Below are 19,369 nucleotides of genomic sequence, written 5' to 3'. Positions count from 1 at the left end.
ACTCCCTTCGTGGCATTCGGCAATGTAGTAGTTGCTCTTTGATATGTTGATTTGCTGCCCAGACACCTTCTCATAATCATCAAGGCATGAACGGAGCCGCCTAAGGGATGTAGTCGCCGCTTGAGTAAAAATGATAACATCGTCGGCGTAGGCAAGGTGACCGATCTCCATGCACCGTCGGGTTGCTTTATAGGTCATGTCCCTCTGCCCCACAATAAGCTTGTCGAGTGCCCTTGATAAGTATTCTGCCAATATCACAAACAAGGCCGGAGAGATGGGATCGCCTTGCCTAAATCCGCGGGTTGATTTGAAGAACCCCGAGGGGACGCCATTGATTATCACCAAGAACCAATATGAACCAACACATCTTTCTATCATGGATATCCAAGGAATTGGGAAACCTATTTGACGAAGCACTTTAACAAGGAATGGCCACTGGACTCGGTCGTAGGCCTTAGCCATGTCAATCTTAATCGCCACGTTCGGGGCTGGGGCACATTTTGAGATCTCATGGAACATCTCTTGAGCAAGGAGGACATTATCGTTGAGGAGTCGGCCTTTCACAAATTCACTCTGATTTGGTGAGATAAGACGTGGGAGGAGGGGGGCCAACCTTGTCGAATGAATCTTTGTAATGACCTTGTTGATGACATTGCATAGGCTGATGGGTCGATAGTCACCCCATGAGTCCGGCGATGGTTTCTTGGGGATGAGAACAATACTTGTTGCCGTGACACTTCGCGGGAGGTAAGCTCCTCGGAAGAATTAGCAAATTGCTGCGACCACATCCCGTCCAATAATTCCCCAGCATGCTTGGAAGAAAGTGGCCGTGAAGCCATCCGGGTCTGGTGCACTATCACCCGAGATGCCAAAGACAGCTCGTTTAACCTTCTCCGCTTTCGGTTCTCTAACCAAGGAACTCATGTCAACCGAGGGAGGGAGTTGATTTATGAGGCTAAGGTCCGGCTCCACCAGCAACATAGGTTCTGGGGCAAGGAGCTTTTGGAAGAATTGCACCGCCGAGTTCTTGATCTCCGCTACATCCGATACTTCGCGTCCATCAAGGTTGATCTTGTGGATGCGCATCCGAATTCTCTTTTGCTTAACCCAACTTTGATAAAATCTAGTATTCTTATCTCCCTCCGTGAGCCATCGTAGCATTGCTTTTTGGCGCCAGAAGTCTTCCTCCATTCTGAGGAGGCAAATATACTCGGCAATGAGTTTGTTGATTTCCATTCTATTTTCGGGTGACGGCCTATCTTTGAAATCAGCTTGGGCCATCGCTATTTTCTCTTCCATGCCCCTAAGGTTGGAATGAATATTCCCAAAGACCTCCTTATTCCATTTCTTCAAAGTTTTCTTGACTCTCGCAAGCTTGATTTGGAGGTTGAGGAGTCCCTCAACTTCCGTCGGCATGCCCCAATCTTCTCGAACCAAGTCAAGAAATTCATCGTGTCAGATCCACATATTTTGAAAGCGGAAGGGACTACCCCCAGAGTGGGTGCTCGCCAACTTGCACCTAAGCAGCACTGGTCCATGGTCCGAGGCAACCCGTGGGAGGTTTGTTGCCCTCACAGCTTCAAATAGTCGGGTCCACTGCTCACTCACCAGCACCCTATCTAACCTTTCGAAGAGGCCATTCTTGGCCCATGTGTAATCCGAACCATCATAGCCTGGGTCAAGTAGTCTGCAGTCCTCAATTGCTTCGGCGAAGTCAATCATCTCCACCTGCCGGTTAGTGTCACTTCCCGCCCTATCTCGAATGGAGAGAATAGTGTTAAAGTCCCCACCAATGATCCAAGGCAACCCTTCAGTGGCTGTTGAGGTTGCTCTCATTTTGTCCCATAGCATGATTCGCTCCCTTCTTGTACACTTTGCATACACGACCGAGACCATGGTGGAATATGGTAGTCGTGGGCAGGAGTATCGTCCGTGAAGCATTTGATCCGTATCATCCACAATCTCAAAGTCAGCCCCTTCCTCCACAAAAACCCAAATTGCAAGAAAATTTATTTTGTGAGATTTGATTAGCCTTTTTAGGACGTTTTGGGTTGGCGCATTCGCGATCCCCCTAACGTTCCAAAACATGAAGTTAATTGACATGATTAACAAGAGGGGTACATACCCGGGGGGTGTGAAGGCCGTCCTTGGAATTCAATGATTTGAAGATCGTTTCCTCCTTGGCATGAATCGGCTTCCATGGGGTTGGGATTCACCCCATCATCTTCATTGTAAGGGGGCATGTTCATTTCCCAATCCTCGTGGTCTCCATCGTCATTTTCTATGAAGTTTTCATTGGCCATGAGCGAAAAATACTGGTTGGTGCTCATGTGGCTTTCCAACTCGTGTGCTTCGGCCTTCTCAAGATCGAAGTGTCAAAACGAACCACTCGGTCTCCCTTGGCCAGCCGCGAGTGCGGGTTCGTTTTGTCTTTCGGTGATATTTCTTTTCAAAGCGCTTTCCCGTCCTCCTTCAAGAGAGGAGGATCTAATGATCGGGGGGTGGTTGGGGCTCCCTGGCCCACTTCGGTCCTCCCTATTATGATATGGGACCATGTCTATGCCATGTTCTCCATGCAAGCTGCCCATGATGTTCGGGCCCGACCCTCCCGATCCATTACTTCCTCTTGCCTTCGAACTCATCCGGGATTAGCCTTCCTTGGCTTTGTTCTTTCCTTGTTGTTTCCATTCCGTGCTAGGATCCTTTTGTTTCGGTTCCACTATAGTACTCTTGGCTCCACGGTCTCCTTGTTGCGGCTGTATCGATGAGATTATGTTGTAGTTCCGTTTTGGGGGGCGTTCCGATGGCTTGGCCGCATAACCCACCTCACTTCTATGCCCCACATGCTTACATTCCCGGCAATAGGGTGGAATTTTGTTCCATTTCACTTGCTGCACTACTTCTCGACCACAAATATCCATGCTGATCTCGTCTGGGACGGTTTTGTAATATCAATCTCGATGAATATTCAGGCGAAGGATAGCCGAGACTTGTTGGCCGTTGCCCGATCTACTTGAATTGGCGTGCAAAGTAGCTTGCCAATGGCAAAAAGGGCTGATTGATCGAAGAGGTGGATGAGGAGGCCAATTAGATTGCACCAAATTTCCGCAATGAGTGATTCACAATACGCATCAAAATCAGGTGACCACTTGAATACTCTCATCCGGGTGACGATCAACGAACCACACCGGGGTGCTTTTAGGGCCACTAAGGAGCCGAGCATAATCCGCGATGTCCTCGAATTGCACAAGTATATGTTTAGCATTAATGTATTTCCAATTGAACCCATGACTAAATTTAATGTTTCCAAGAGCCTTTTGAATTTAAAGGGCGGTCGGAATGGAGTGTTTTTTTTAGTTTAAAACCCCACGAGGGTGGAGGGTTAAGGCGGACCCACACCTGTGCATTACCAACGACAATTGGACATCCAAGCAACAAACACCGAGTCGCCCAAAAGTGACGACTCGCAACAACCTATCAGAGTACAATGAGGGCCTCCCTATCAACTAGAATGGTCATCTATATACTCTTAGCAACCCTATTACAATTACTTTGATGCAGCCTTTGCATCGCCAAAAACCTTAGACCATCTCCTAATTGAGGCCCGCAATGGGGATACCTCCGCAAGGGATACACCCTCTGTTGGTTTCTTGGATTACAAGAGATAAAAGCCGGGCGTAATACAAACCCAAAGAAGGAATACAAAAGGAGAAACTGAACTAAAAATTACAACTGAAATTGAAACAGTAACCGTGAATAAGTTTAGCCGAGTCGAGGAGGCCTCTTCCCGCAAGACGAGATACGCCCCGGTAGTGCTCTCGGTTTGGCGTGTCGTCCCCAAAGGTAAAACGGCTACGTCTCTGGTGATGCAGCACCGCCAGAGCTCCGGCGAACTGGATCGAGGAGAGGGCAGAGCTTCGACAGAAAGACAATGTAGAGAGAGGGAGAGAGCTTATGCTTGTGTAATGTGTGTCTAATGCAGTGAAATGGCTAGCCTATTTATAGGCCAAGCCACCATGCAGGGTCAACCAAGCCATGAAGGCTCATCATGGCAGATTCGTAACCGCCAACGGTTACGAGCGTGTGGCAGGAGTGTGCCTTTCGCGTGCGGAGCGTGTGCTTTTCTCACGTGGCAGCTCTGACTGTGTCACGCTTGACGACGTGTCAAGCCACTTGGATTGCTGACTCTGCGGTGGTATAAAAAGATTAAGTTTGGCCCAAGCACCAAGCCCAAAGACCACCCAAAGACCACCCAAAGACCAATTGCCAAGATCCAAGTCCAAGTCCAAGTCCAAGATCGAGATCGGGATCGGAGTCGGGCCCGCGGCCCGTGCCCGCACCCGCGACCACGAGCACGTGCACGTGCACGTGCACGGGCTCGGGCTCGGGCGGGCGGGCGGCGGCGCGCGTGTGCGCGCGTGTGGGCTCTTTCACCCATCTTGGTCCACTATAATTATTAAGTAACATAAAGTCACTTAATTTAAACACATTAAAATATGTGTTACTTCTCCTATGTGGGATAATTAACACTAGTTAATTATTCCCTAAACTCCAACTCCAAGCTTTAATTAAAAGCTAATTATGCCCAACTTTAATCCACCATTTCTCACTCACCGGAAATCGGATTTGAGAATGTGAATATACTACATTTATCTACGTAAAATGCAGATCGACCCTATATCATTTAATTTCACAAAATTAAATGTCTCGTCACTTTTATTATTTAGTCAAAATCCATTGACCGGGCATATTCAATCCATGATTTTTAAAATCCCCCACATGAGAGGAAATAGCCGAATGCATATGCATGCAGACACAAGCTCAACCCTCGAGAGGTATATAAGCATAAGGATAGGTAGTTGTTGGCTTTGAACCCTCCATAGTCGACACCATCGGATACACAAGCGGCTTAGTAGCGCGATGCTTTGAACTAATCCTCCACAACGTGCACCGAGACAATGGTGTTAACGCTTAAACACATCAACCTCATCCGTTCTCACGTTTTGTGTCCATTGCGGTCTTGGACATCACTTTGGATTCATAAGTGCGTTTTATGAAGCGACCACACTTCGCACTCACGTAGGTGATTCTTAGTCTAGTACCTTGCCATACTTGGTCTCTTTGAGAACTCCATCTCTTCGAGATCCTTAAGAACCATTAAAAGTCATAGACTTAGCCTTTACCACTAGGCAAGTTCTCCAACACTCTATTGCTCTCTAGGGAATAAATATAGTTGAGTGTTTCTCATGAACTCTCATAGCTTAGTTGTCCCTTTGAACCAAGTTCTTGGGATCTCCAGTCATCATGGTTGGGTTACCACTATGATAATTCTTTAGTTTGTGGATTTCAAACTCATTCCCTCTAGCAACTTATTCATTTGATAGCTTAGTTGTCCCTTTGAACCAAGTTCTTGGGATCTCCAGTCATCATGGTTGGGTTACCACTATGATAATTCTTTAGTTTGTGGATTTCAAACTCATTCCCTCTAGCAACTTATTCATTTGATCACGGTTTAACCCTTTGGTTAGCGGATCCGCTAGATTATCTATTGACTTCACATAGTCAATTGTAATCACCCCTGTTGTGATCCAATGTCTCACGGTGTTATGTCGTCGACGTATATGTCGAGACTTACCGTTATAGAAACCATTGTTTGCCCTTCCAATAGCCGCTTGGCTATCGCAGTGGATCAGCACTGGTGGCACTGGCTTAGACCAACATGGAATATCTTCAAGGAAGTTCTTAAGCCACTCGGCTTCCTCACCAGCCTTATCTAAGGCAATGAACTCCGATTCCATTGTTGATCGGGCTATATATGTCTGTTTTGTGGATTTCCACGATACAACACCTCCCCCAATAGTAAAGACGTATCCACTTGTTGAAAGTGAGTCTCTATTATCGGATATCCAGTTCGCATCACAGTACCCTTTAAGTACCGGGGGGTATCTCGAGAAGTGTAGCCCATGATTTTGAGTATGTTTTAAATATCTCGAGAAGTGTAGCTCTCCAATGCTCTATGCTTGGATTGCTCGTGTAACGACTCAACTTGTTCACGGCACAAGCAATGTCAGGTCGAGTGCAATTAGTCAAGTACATAATGCACCCGATGACCCGTGCATACTCTTTTTGTGCAACGGGCTCGCCTTTGTTTTTGCTTAAGTGAACGTCGAGTTCAATTGGAGTCTTAACCGGCGCGCCATCATAGGCTTTGAATTTATTCAATATCTTCTTAGCATAATGTGATTGTGTTTAGATGATTCCATCAGACGTTCTTAGAATCTTCATTCCAAGAATTACATCGGCTAGACCCATGTCTTTCATGTCAAAGTTTCTCTTTAACATGGCCTTTGTATCGTTAATTACTTGAGTGTTGCTCCCCAAGATTAACATATCGTCAACGTATAGACACACTATAACATGGCCGTTATTAGTGCTCTTGATGTAGACACATTTGTCGCACTCGTTGATTTTAAACCCATTTGATAACATCACATTATCAAACTTCAAGTGCCATTGCAATGGCGCTTGTTTTAATCCATATAAGGACTTTACGAACTTGCATACATTTTTCTCTTGTCCAGGTACCACAAACCCTTTGGGTTGTTCCATATATATTTCATATTCTAGTTCACCATTTAGAAACGCGGTCTTTACATCCATTTGATATATCTCAAGATTGTGCAATGCAGCAATAGCGAGAAGCACTCGGATAGATGTAATCCTTGTTAAAGGTGAATAGGTATCGAAGAAGTCATGTCCTTCCTTTTGTTTAAAACCCTTTACTACTAATCGGGCTTTATACTTATCCACTATTCCATCGGCCTTAAATTTCCTTTTAAGCACCCATTTGCAACCTAGAGGTTTCGCACCTTCAGGTAGATCACCAACACCAAAGTGTGGTTTAGCAAAATTGAATCTATTTCCCTTTGAACAACTTCTTTCCAATGCAACCTGTCTGGGCCATCGAAGACTACTTTTATAGATGTTGGTTCTTCATCTAACATAAAAGCAATGTAGTCAGGACCAAATGTTTTTAGTGTTCTGACTCTATTACCACGTCTTAGTACTGTATCCTTTGGATCGGGCCTTGCACGCTTGCGCGATTCAGGTTCCTCATCCGCTGATTTAGAACTAGTGGCTTCTTCTTCTACTGGTTTAGAACTAGTGGCTTCTTCAATTCTTGTCTCAGAATTGGTTGAGACTTTTTCCTTGTCTTTGCAAGGAAATTGTCACGACCGCCCATACAAGGGGTACCACAAACGCGGCGATCGTGACCGACATGCATGGATTTCAATTTAAAAAAAAAACTTAATTAATTTTGAAGAAAGGAAAACAACTTAGTTTAAAGATTTTAACGTTATTATTTTTTTGAAAGGACATAAGATAAAAGAATACTTTTTAAAAAAAAGGACAACGGAAAAGTTAGACTTAAGAAATACATCAATTAAAAGTTTAAGTAAATCACGCATTAAACTTAAATCTCAGAGAAAACCATTTTCAAAAGACAACGTAGATGCACGTTTAAAACCTAACACCACCATACATGTTCCAACACCAAAACGAAAAGCTTAAGATCTTAAGACATAAATTAAAACATAGCAGCGGATAAAAGGGTTCAAGGAGAGTCAAGGATCACGCCTATGTATGACGACACAACGTATCCTAAGTTCTCTAGCCAGCTCAACATCCACCGCAACATCCCGCTCAACCTGCAAAATTTTAAAAAGAAATTGCAGGGCTGAGTACTTGTTGTACTCAATGGGCTCACGCCGAAAATATTTATCAAGTTATGTCATCCATACCAGTGATCTCGAGTTTTATACGCAGTAAAGAAAAATATCACGAGAACACAAAAAGTTTCATAGACTGGCCAGTCAAATAATCTCCCCACTTTTCACATCAATCCAACAATCACAATCACAGTGCGACGAAAGTGTGGCCACACTATTCGCCCACGAGACCGGCCGACTTGCAAGGACGGCTCACGATCCCACCAGTGTACACAGCCCGATAGGGTCTACAGCCCTACTCGGACCCGAATTCGTTTCACAATACAGCCATATAGCCTAACGGAGTAAACTCATACGAACTAGGCATCAGGCACACAATCCCAAAAACAAAGCAGTTCATGGCATGACATAACAGTTAAACCACCCTTGTATCTCCACATAATATTTTTCGGAAAAGTAAAGAGGTTTGAAAAGAAAGCCCACCTCGTTCTCTTAGCAAAATCACAACCCAACTTAGCAACTCTCGATCCTCGAGTTCACGAAAACACAACACCCTTGTCAACGACAACACAAGTCAGCCTCACACAAAAACATACTACTATGCATGTCCTATCGCTTCACTCTCATTGTTCTCATCAATCCCAAAGCCCAACATACATCACAAGGGTATAAAACACACGTAACACATTTCAACTTATCGCAAGTGATTTCAACATTTAAACACGTTCCTTGCACATACATGCATCATATAGCACTTTTAAACTTGAAACTAAGTGTCATTTAATCAAGGCAGAAAACTGGCAGAATTGCGCGACCGTTTTGTAAAAATCACTTTAAATTCACCCGACCTCAAAACGTGCTAATTTTTGGTCACGATACAGAGGACACATTCAAGTTAATCCATGAAAATTTTCATATCGAAATCACGTCATTTAGTCAGTCATATCACATATTGAACTCTCTGGTCGGAACATACGATTTCCGACAGTATTGCGCAGTTCATTTGAAAAATTCACCATAATTTCATACGATGCCCAAAAAGGCTGAAAATTTTACACAATACAGAAGACACATCAAATATTCATATCGTTCAAGAATCACATCAATCGGAGTTCATTTGATCAGTAAAACAGAAAACGAAACATTCATGACGAGAACTCGCGTTTCTGGCAGATTTGCGCAGTCGACTTCAAACATTTATTAAAAATTCATTTTTCGATAAAACAGGCTGAAATTCACACGAGACACCGAAAACATCTTGAAGTTTACTCAGTAAAACTTTCGTAGCAAAATTCGTTCGTTTGATGCGTCGACTACAGATCATAAGTCACTGGTCGAGCATCACAGAATTCTGGTTCAAATCCGAAAATAGGGTTTTTAAATTTCCACAACGAAAACACCGATTCTTCATGCTCGAAAACACATCATCATGCTTACACATTCCTCAAACACATATTTGCATACCAACTCATATTTTTCACAATTATTTCGATCCAATCACATGTGAATTCAACCAACAACGCAAAACCAAACAAGTTCATACGAACATACAATTCCCTCCCGTTAAAACTTTCGATCTATCGAACCTACGCTCTCTACATGCATGTAGGACTCAAAACATGGTTCAAAAACGGAAGAGGAGTAGAAGTGAGCAATTATACCTTCCTTTGACAAAAACCAATCGGTAGAAGCGAAGAACAAGGCGATTCGTCGGAGATTCTTGAAGGAAACTCCAATGGATGCAAGAATAAGCTTGAATGGAGGTTTTTGGAGATGGGAGAGTGGGGAAGAAGGCAAAACCGTGTGGGAGTGAGGGTGAGGAGAGAGTGGCGTGAAAAAGAAATAGTGGCTAGGGTTAAGGCTTTTTAATATTTATAGTCTAGGTTAAAATCCCACACCTAAAGAATTAATTAAATTGTGGGAGGAATAAATTAAATAAAAATCTCCCAATTAGAGCACAAAGTAGGCGTGCATAATGAGGGGGGGGTTTAATTCAATATTTGCTTATTTAATAACAATGAGATATAGCAATATTTACTTGGAGAGAATATTCATAAATTAGAAAATAAAGGTGAATATTCCATAAACAAGGGAACAAAAATAAATTAAATCTCCAAGTAGGAATTAATGTGGTGGGGGCCGAGAATTTCAAGAGGAAATTTGTACAAGGAAATTATTTAAATCCCCAATTAAATAGAGTAGGATTTGAATTTGGTAATTCCTTTATGGAAAAAGGCTCCCATAAAAAGGCAATAATTAATTAAATTCCCACAAGGAAAATAAATGCCTAGGGGCGTGTGATATGGAGGAACAATAGAAGAAAAATATTCACATCCTCAATTAATTAGGCATAGGAATTTATTTGAATAAAAAGGGATCCCACAAATTAGGAAACAAATAAATTACTCTCCAACTTTATTGGAGGGGGCCGAAATTGATAGGCTAAATAGCCAAGGAAAAATACCCCAACTCTCTATTTATTTTGGGTGAAGAAATAAATTATCACATGATTTAATTGGATTAAATTCAAAGGAAGGGAGTCAATAAAGCACCAATTAATCAAGGGATTAATTCATTCTCCTATAGGAGATTTTCGAAAACTCCCAAGGAAAAATAAAATGGAGTTCGAATTTCTTGTAGTATAATTTACGGTCCATGGGTTTGGATTTAATTTGGATTAAAGTCCCAAAATAATTTAATTAAATCCACAAAAGAAGTACTATCTCAATAATTAGGAAGGGCCGAATATTTCAATAAATTGACTTGAGAAAGAATAAATGCATGATCCTATTAATTATTTCCCCATATTGGAATGACATAAAGTCTCAAGCTCATCATTCACATTAACCACGACAATTTATTTCACGCAAAGCACTTAATCACATAAAATCAAACGTTTCAAAATTCCAAAATTCCAATAACATAATAAAAAGGGTCACAAAAGTTTGGGATGTTACAGAAATGTATTTTTGAGAAATACAGCATTCCTCGACTCAATTGTTGTTCCTACTGTGATAGTCGATATTTCAGACTTGTGAAGAACAAATCGATATGCACTACTGTTAAGTGCATATCCAATGAAGATGCAATCAACCGTTTTAGGTCCGATTGTAACTTCTTTGGGCGGAGGAACCATCACCTTTGCCAAACACCCCCACACTTTGAGGTATTTTTATGATGGCTTCCTTCCCTTCCACAACTCATAAGGAGTAACATCTTTTCCTTTGAGAGTTATTCAAGATATAGTTGGCTGTCAAAGCAGCTTCCCCCCACATGTTATGTGGTAATCCTGAAGTCAGAAGCAGTGCATTCATCATCTCTTTTAGAGTTCGATTTTTGCGTTCTGCAACACCGTTAGATTGTGGTGAATATGGAGTAGTTGTTTGATGAATTATACCACTTGCGTTGCATAACTCCTCAAACGGGGCTACATATTCGCCTCCTCTATCGCTTCGAATGATTTTACAGCCAAGTTGATTCTCAACTTCGTTCTTATAATTTTTGAACGCTTCTATTGCTTCATCTTTACTTCTTAAAAGATAAATGTAGCAATACCTTGTGCAATCATCTATGAAAGTGATAAAGTACTTTTTACCACCTCTAGTTTACACCATATTTAAATCACATACATCCGTGTGAATTAATTCAAGGGGTTTTGTGCTTCGTTCAACTGAGTGAAACGGCAACTTAATCATTTTTGCTTCAAGACAAATTTCACATTTATCTTGGGTATCCACTTCATTAGCCTTTAGTAAATCTAAATTCACTAATCTTTTAATGGCTTTTGAATTTACATGTCCCAATCTACAATGCCATAAATTTGAAGACTCGGTCAAATAAGAGGAAGTAGATGCTTTATTATTATTAGCCAATGGCTTTGCAACACTGTGAGTTGCCACACTAAGCTTGAAAAGCCCATCGGTTACATAACCTTTTCCGAGGGATTTTCCAAACTTATACAAAGCAAACCTATCAGACTCAAATACAAGTTTAAACCACTTATTAACTAGTATTGATCCTGACACTAGGTTCTTGTGGATGTCCGGGACATGTAGCACATCCTTCAACGTTATTGTGACGCCAGACGTCATCATGAGGATCACATTTCCGATACCAAGGACTTCGGAGGATGCTTGATTCCCCATGTTGATCTTCCTTCCTTCAACCGCGGTGTAAGAGGCAAACTTGCTCCTATCTGAGCAGACATGAGCAGTAGCGTCGGTGTTGATGTACCAGCCACCCTTGTTATCAATAAGGTTAACCTCTTCAGTGATCACAACAATGAGGTCGTTCTCGTCCCAGTCCTTGAACTCCTTCTCAATGACGTGGGCAGCCGGCTTCTTTTTCTTGCTGCGGCAGTCCTTTGCAAAGTGGCCTGGTTTGCCACATTTGTAGAAGTCGCCTTCAAACTTCTTTGAAGGCTGCTTTCCCTTCCCTTTGTCTCACATAAACAGCTCGGGAAACTTTTCTTTCATCTTATCTTCTAACTCCCACGTAGCTTCTTCGGGGCCATGGTGCTTCCACAACACCTTCACGGACGCTATCGACTTGTTTCGTAGCTCTTGTACCTTTCGATCTAGGATTGCTTCGGGCCTTTCCTCGTAGCTCATGTCGGGGGTTAGGATCACTTCCTCTTGGTGAATCACATGTTTGGGGTCAAACACGTACTTGCGCAACTGCGACACGTGGAACACGTTATGCACGTTTCCAAAGCTGGGAGGTAACGCCAAACGATACGCTACAGGACCTACTTCGTCGATGATCTCGTACGGTCCCACAAAACGCGGTTTCAGCTTGCCCTTCACTCCAAATCTCACAACTCCTCTCGTCGGGGACACTTTCAAGAACACTTTGTCACCAACGTCGAATTTGATTTCCGTTCGACGTACGTCCGCATACGACTTCTGTCTATCTTGAGCTTCCTTGATCCTTGCGCGGATTTGATGCACAATTTCAGTCATCTCCTTTATAGCATCGGGCCCTAACATCTTTCTCTCGCCGACTTCATCCCAGTAAAGTGGGGATTGACACTTCCTGCCATACAAGGCTTCGTACGGGGCCATATCGATCGTCGCTTGATAGCTATTGTTGTAGGCGAATTCAACCAAAGATAGAACCGTTTCCCAACTTTCCCCTCGATCTAAGACGACAGCTCGCAACATATCTTCAAGTGTCTGAATCGTCCTCTCTGATTGCCCGTCCGATTGCGGGTGATAAGCAGTACTAAAATTCAACTGTGTGCCCAATTCGCGTTGCAAACTCATCCAAAACTTTGATGTGAACTTCGTATCGCGGTCGGATACAATGGTCTTTGGCACTCCATGCAATCGCACAATCTCGTTCACGTAGAGCTTTGCTAGTTTGTCCGCGCCATAAGTAACTTAATCAGTAAGAAGTGCGCGCTTTAGTAAGTCGATCAATGATCACCCAGATCGCAGTGTTGCCCTTCGGTGACCTTGGCAAACCCGTCACGAAATCCATAGCTAGATGCTCCCACTTCCATTCAGGAATTTCGAGCGGTTGCAGCTTCCCATATGGCCGTTGGTGTAAGGCCTTCACTTGTTGGCATGCTAGACATCGTTCCACAAAAGACGCTACGTCTCCTTTCATTCCATTCCACCAAAACCGTTGTTTCAAATCCCGATACATCTTCGTGCTTCCGGGGTGTGCGGTGTAAGGCGTGTCGTGCGCTTCACTCAAAATCTCCTCTTTTAGCACCTCATCGCTCGGCACACACAATCGTCCATCGTACGTCAAGGCATTATCCGCCTCCTCACGGTAATGATCAAGCTCCTCGGCTCGCACCTTCGCACGTAACTCCTCCAACTTTCCATCACGTCGCTGGGCTTCTATGAGCTTGGTCCTCAAATCTGGCTCAATCACTAGCGTCGCCAAACTTGCACCTACTGTCTCGGGCGCTTTTACTATCTCCAAACTCATCTTGTCGAACTCGTGAATCAACGCTTCCTCTTGCGTTAGGAAATAAGCTAGTTGAGGTTGGTTCTTCCTACTCAAGGCATCGGCGACCACGTTCGCCTTGCCCGGATGGTAATTAATACCGCAGTCATAGTCCTTCACGACCTCTAACCAACGCCGTTGTCGCATGTTTAGCTCCTTCTGCTCGAAGAAGTACTTGAGACTCTTGTGATCCGTATAGATTTCGCATCTCACTCCATAGAGATGATGTCTCCAAATTTTCAGCGCGTGCACCACTGCTGCTAACTCCAAATCATGCGTCGGAAAATTCAACTCATTTGGTCTCAACTGTCGGGAAGCATATGCTATCACCTTCCCATCCTGCATCAACACGCATCCTAGTCCTACTTTTGACGCGTCCGTGTAGACGGCGAAGTCCTTGTCGGGTTCTGGTACCGCTAGGACTGGTGCTGTAGTCAATTTCTCCTTCAACAGTTGGAAACTCGCCTCGCACTCTGGCGTCCAAACTACCTTGATTCCCTTCTTTAGTAGTTGCGTCATCGGTCTCGCAATCTTAGAGAATCCTTCAATGAAGCGTCGATAATATCCCGCCAATCCCAAGAAACTGCGGATTTCACTTGGCGTTTTCGGCGATTTCCAATTCTGTACGGCCTCGACCTTTGCTGGGTCTACTTGAATCCCATTTGCCGTCACAATATGACCAAGGAAGTTCACTCGAGTCAACCAAAACTCACACTTACTAAACTTGGCATAAAGTTTCTCTCTTTGCAACGTTTCCAACACTGTTCGTAGGTGCTGTCCATGCTCCTCCTCGTTCTTCGAGTATACCAACACGTCGTCGATGAAGACTAACACAAACTTGTCAAGATACTCGTGGAAAACTCGGTTCATCAAGTCCATAAAAACGGCTGGGGCGTTGGTCAGACCAAATGGCATCACGACGAACTCATAATGGCCATAACGAGTGCGAAAAGCAGTCTTAGGCACATCCTCTCGTCGGACCTTTAGTTGATGATACCCTGATCTCAAATCCATTTTCGAGAATACGCCCGCTCCTCGAAGTTGGTCAAACAAGTCGTCAATCCTTGGCAGTGGGTACTTATTCTTCAAAGTCATCTTGTTTAGCTCACGATAGTCGATGCACATTCTCATCGTTCCGTCCTTCTTCTTAACGAACAGAACTGGCGCTCCCCATGGTGACACACTGGGTCGAATGAAACCCAAGTCCAACAGTTCCTGCAACTGGACCTTCAACTCGGCCAACTCCTTAGGGGCCATTCGGTATGGCGCCTTTGATACTGGCGCTGATCCTGGTTCTAAATCAATGGTGAACTCCACCTGTCTGTCGGGTGGCGGTCCTGGTAAAGCTTCGGGGAACACCTCGGGAAAATCTCGCACCACTGCCACGTCTTCCACCCTCAATTCTGTCTTTTCTTTCCCATTCAAGTATACCAGATACGCCGGACGTCCTTTCCTTATCATCGTAGTTGCTTGCAATGCGGAGATTATGGAGGTTCGTCGGTTCATGGAGATCCCATACAAGATAGTCGGCTCTTCGCCCGGGGCTTGAAAGGAAATCTGTCTCTCTTTACAGTAAATCGTTGCGTGGTTCTCGGTAAGCCAATCCATTCCCAAGATTATGTCTACGTTCTCCAAAGGCATAACGTGCAAGAGTTGAGCCACTACTCCTAGTTCTCCTAACACAAACTTTATGTTCGAGCAAGTTCTCACAATATCAATTAATCCTCCAACCGGTGAAGATACATTCAAACTCGATTCAAGCCTAACAGTAGGGAGTTCTAAGGCATTCGCACATGACATGGAAATAAAAGAATGCGAAGCACCCGTATCAAATAGCACAATAATAGGCAGTTGTTGGAGCGTTCCCATACCTGCCAAATTTTCCTTGTCCTTGATGGCTTGGGGTTCCTTCCCTTGATTCCCCTTGAGTGCATATGCCCTTGCTTGCTGTGGGGCCACTTGTCGGATTGGTTGAGGCTGCTGTGGTGGTCTCTGTCCTTGCCCATTCTTCACTCCACTTTTGTTATTGTTTGGGCATTCTCGAGACATGTGCCCGTTTCCACCGCAGGCATAACACCGAATGCCTCCAACTCGGCACTCCCCAACATGATGCTTGGAGCACCGATTACAGTAGGGTGTTCTCTGTGGGTTTCCCCTCTGTTGTGGCACAATTTGGCGCCCATGATTCTGTGGTTGCCGAAAAGTGGAGAAACGCCTCTTGTTGTCAAAAGAAACTCGGTTTCCCTCCCATTTCCTCTTTTCTCTAAAGTTCGCTTGGGGTGCAGATGGGGTAGGGTTTGTTGTCCTCTCATTCTTGGGCAGTGCTTCCTCCACATCTAAGGCACAGCCCAGCACCTCGGAATAAGGAATTCCCCTCCGACTAGCCACTGCGACCCTTATCTCTGTCCTAAGGCCAGAACGGAACTTCGCAGCCATCTTCTCGTCTGTATCCACCAATTCTGGCGCATAGCGAGTCATCTCACATAGGGCGCGGTCGTACTCTGTGACCGTCATACTTCCTTGCTTCAACGTGTGGAACTCCACTACCTTCGCCCGCCGATAACTTTCCGGAACATACTTGTTGTACACCTCTTCCTTAAAATCCTCCCAAGTAAGCGCCTCACGGCGAGCGGGGTCCATGGTTCTCTTCTTTGTTTCCCACCAAAAGTCAGCGGGTCCTGTCAGCTGATAAGTCACGCAGGCCAGGCGTTCTCTGTCCGTGCATCCCATGAACTCAAAGATACGCTCAATATCGCGCACCCATGCCTCCGCCTTCGGGGGCTCTCCCAATCCATCAAACTTAGGTGGGTTCTCTTTCCGAAAGGCTTTGATGTACTCCCTTTCGTTTGATTGGGGTAGAGGTGGTGGTGGAGGCGGGGGTGGATTGCCGACACTTCCTTCCGTCTGCTCCCCCACATTGTTCTCCACACGCGGACCACGTCTACGTCTCGGGGGCATGTTGATCTAAAACACAGGTTAGCACCGTTGTGAGTACATCGTTATTAAAACATCATCGCTTTCATGCACGCGTACGATACGATAAAACACAATTACTTAAAAGCACGTGAAGAGGGAAACTTCCATAAACAACGTGGAAAGGAAAAACAAAAGCATTCGTTCGGAAAACAAAAAGGTGCTACTTCCACTGTCTTAACAACTTAAGGAAAAGAAAACAACATCACACATCTATCTAGTGCTAATATCCTCTTCCGGGTCTTCTTCCTCTTCCGGGTCTTCTTCCTCTTCCGGGTCCTCTTCCTCTTCTACGTGGTACTCATCAATCATACGGAGATCTTCTTCGTCATCCATACTATCATCCGTGTTAACATCCACGTAGTCATCTTCAAAACCCGGGACCATGCCTTCTTGTGGTACGGCTTCTCTTACTGCCGTTGGTTTAACCTCGATCACATCTTTGTCTTCCCAAAAGGTCTCATCTTCTTCTTTCTCTGTCGATGGTGGTCGCTCGGAACATGAGTCAATCAAAGCACAGGTTAAGGCCTTTAGAAAACCTTTCATGTCGCCGGCCATCATCTGGTTTCTTGGTTCGTACCACGTGAACCGACTGGCTGTTGTTTCCAACCAAGACTCCCAATTGTCGGGCATCAACTCAATTAGTCTTCTTATGCCACCATAGGCCGTTACATGGTACCCGTAGACATCTCGCCATAGGGTCTCAAAACGGGCGACAACCTCTCTCAAAGCCTTGCCTTCCTCTCTCTCATAGTGGTCGTAATCGTAAATCGCTTGTCGCATTCTAGCACTATACTGACTGCTCTTAAGCGCGGTTTGTTTCGTTCGTACCATCTACGCGGAGACGAAAATTTCTTTTAAAACACAAAATTGTATTATTGTTTGAAAAAAGTTGTTAAGTTTGTCGCGTAGTTCGAAAGTTTGTCGTTGTCTTAACGTTTCATATCTTTGCATGCTATCGTTGTAGTATTTTCGCGCATAAAACACATTTAGCAACATCACTTAGTTCATACACACAAGTATTCATGCCATATCGGTATCACCTTTGCACATAAAATACATGTCTCAATTATCATGCCAATCATACTTGTACTTCCACGAAACCATGCTATTACAACATCATAATCATAAACATAGCACATGCTCAAGGTATTATGTCAATCATGCTCGTATAACCATTCCATTACAACTCATCCTCATGCATATCATTCACTCCCATGCATAAACTTGTCAATGTCATATCATATCATCATACATTTTCATGCACTACTCTTCCATACTTCCAACAATTTAAACATACCTCACTTTCATCGGTTGAGCGTGATGCCTGGATGTTGAGCCTTCATGACACTTCTAGTCAAATAAGGGTTCACTAACTTAGACTTAAAGTGAAAGAAGACTCTCGGACCAGAGCGAAAGAACAAAGCTCTGATACCACTCTGTCACGACCGCCCATACAAGGGGTACCACAAACGCGGCGATCGTGACCGACATGCATGGATTTCAATTTAAAAAAAAAACTTAATTAATTTTGAAGAAAGGAAAACAACTTAGTTTAAAGATTTTAACGTTATTATTTTTTTGAAAGGACATAAGATAAAAGAATACTTTTTAAAAAAAAGGACAACGGAAAAGTTAGACTTAAGAAATACATCAATTAAAAGTTTAAGTAAAACACGCATTAAACTTAAATCTCAGAGAAAACCATTTTCAAAAGACAACGTAGATGCACGTTTAAAACCTAACACCACCATACATGTTCCAACACCAAAACGAAACGCTTAAGATCTTAAGACATAAATTAAAACATAGCAGCGGATAAAAGGGTTCAAGGAGAGTCAAGGATCACGCCTATGTATGACGACACAACGTATCCTAAGTTCTCTAGCCAGCTCAACATCCACCGCAACATCCCGCTCAACCTGCAAAATTTTAAAAAGAAATTGCAGGGCTGAGTACTTGTTGTACTCAATGGGCTCACGCCGAAAATATTTATCAAGTTATGTCATCCATACCAGTGATCTCGAGTTTTATACGCAGTAAAGAAAAATATCACGAGAACACAAAAAGTTTCATAGACTGGCCAGTCAAATAATCTCCCCACTTTTCACATCAATCCAACAATCACAATCACAGTGCGACGAAAGTGTGGCCACACTATTCGCCCACGAGACCGGCCGACTTGCAAGGACGGCTCACGATCCCACCAGTGTACACAGCCCGATAGGGTCTACAGCCCTACTCGGACCCGAATTCGTTTCACAATACAGCCATATAGCCTAACGGAGTAAACTCATACGAACTAGGCATCAGGCACACAATCCCAAAAACAAAGCAGTTCATGGCATGACATAACAGTTAAACCACCCTTGTATCTCCACATAATATTTTTCGGAAAAGTAAAGAGGTTTGAAAAGAAAGCCCACCTCGTTCTCTTAGCAAAATCACAACCCAACTTAGCAACTCTCGATCCTCGAGTTCACGAAAACACAACACCCTTGTCAACGACAACACAAGTCAGCCTCACACAAAAACATACTACTATGCATGTCCTATCGCTTCACTCTCATTGTTCTCATCAATCCCAAAGCCCAACATACATCACAAGGGTATAAAACACACGTAACACATTTCAACTTATCGCAAGTGATTTCAACATTTAAACACGTTCCTTGCACATACATGCATCATATAGCACTTTTAAACTT

The 19,369-nt window shown here is 43.8% G+C and overlaps 1 protein-coding gene across 1 annotated transcript; it reads right to left on the bottom strand.

Annotated features, from left to right (window-relative positions):
* Window positions 1-765: 765 nt before the first annotated feature.
* On the bottom strand, window positions 766-1,416 carry LOC121766902. The gene has a single exon (XM_042163134.1). The coding sequence runs from the start codon at window positions 1,414-1,416 to the stop codon at window positions 766-768; it is 651 nt and encodes a 216-aa protein (XP_042019068.1).
* Window positions 1,417-19,369: the final 17,953 nt, after the last annotated feature.

The sequence above is a fragment of the Salvia splendens genome, chromosome 15 (assembly GCF_004379255.2).
Source record: "Salvia splendens isolate huo1 chromosome 15, SspV2, whole genome shotgun sequence".
Taxonomy (NCBI): domain Eukaryota; kingdom Viridiplantae; phylum Streptophyta; class Magnoliopsida; order Lamiales; family Lamiaceae; genus Salvia; species Salvia splendens.
The sequence above is the reverse complement of the archived record's forward strand: the minus strand, read 5'-3'. Positions and strand labels throughout refer to the sequence as shown.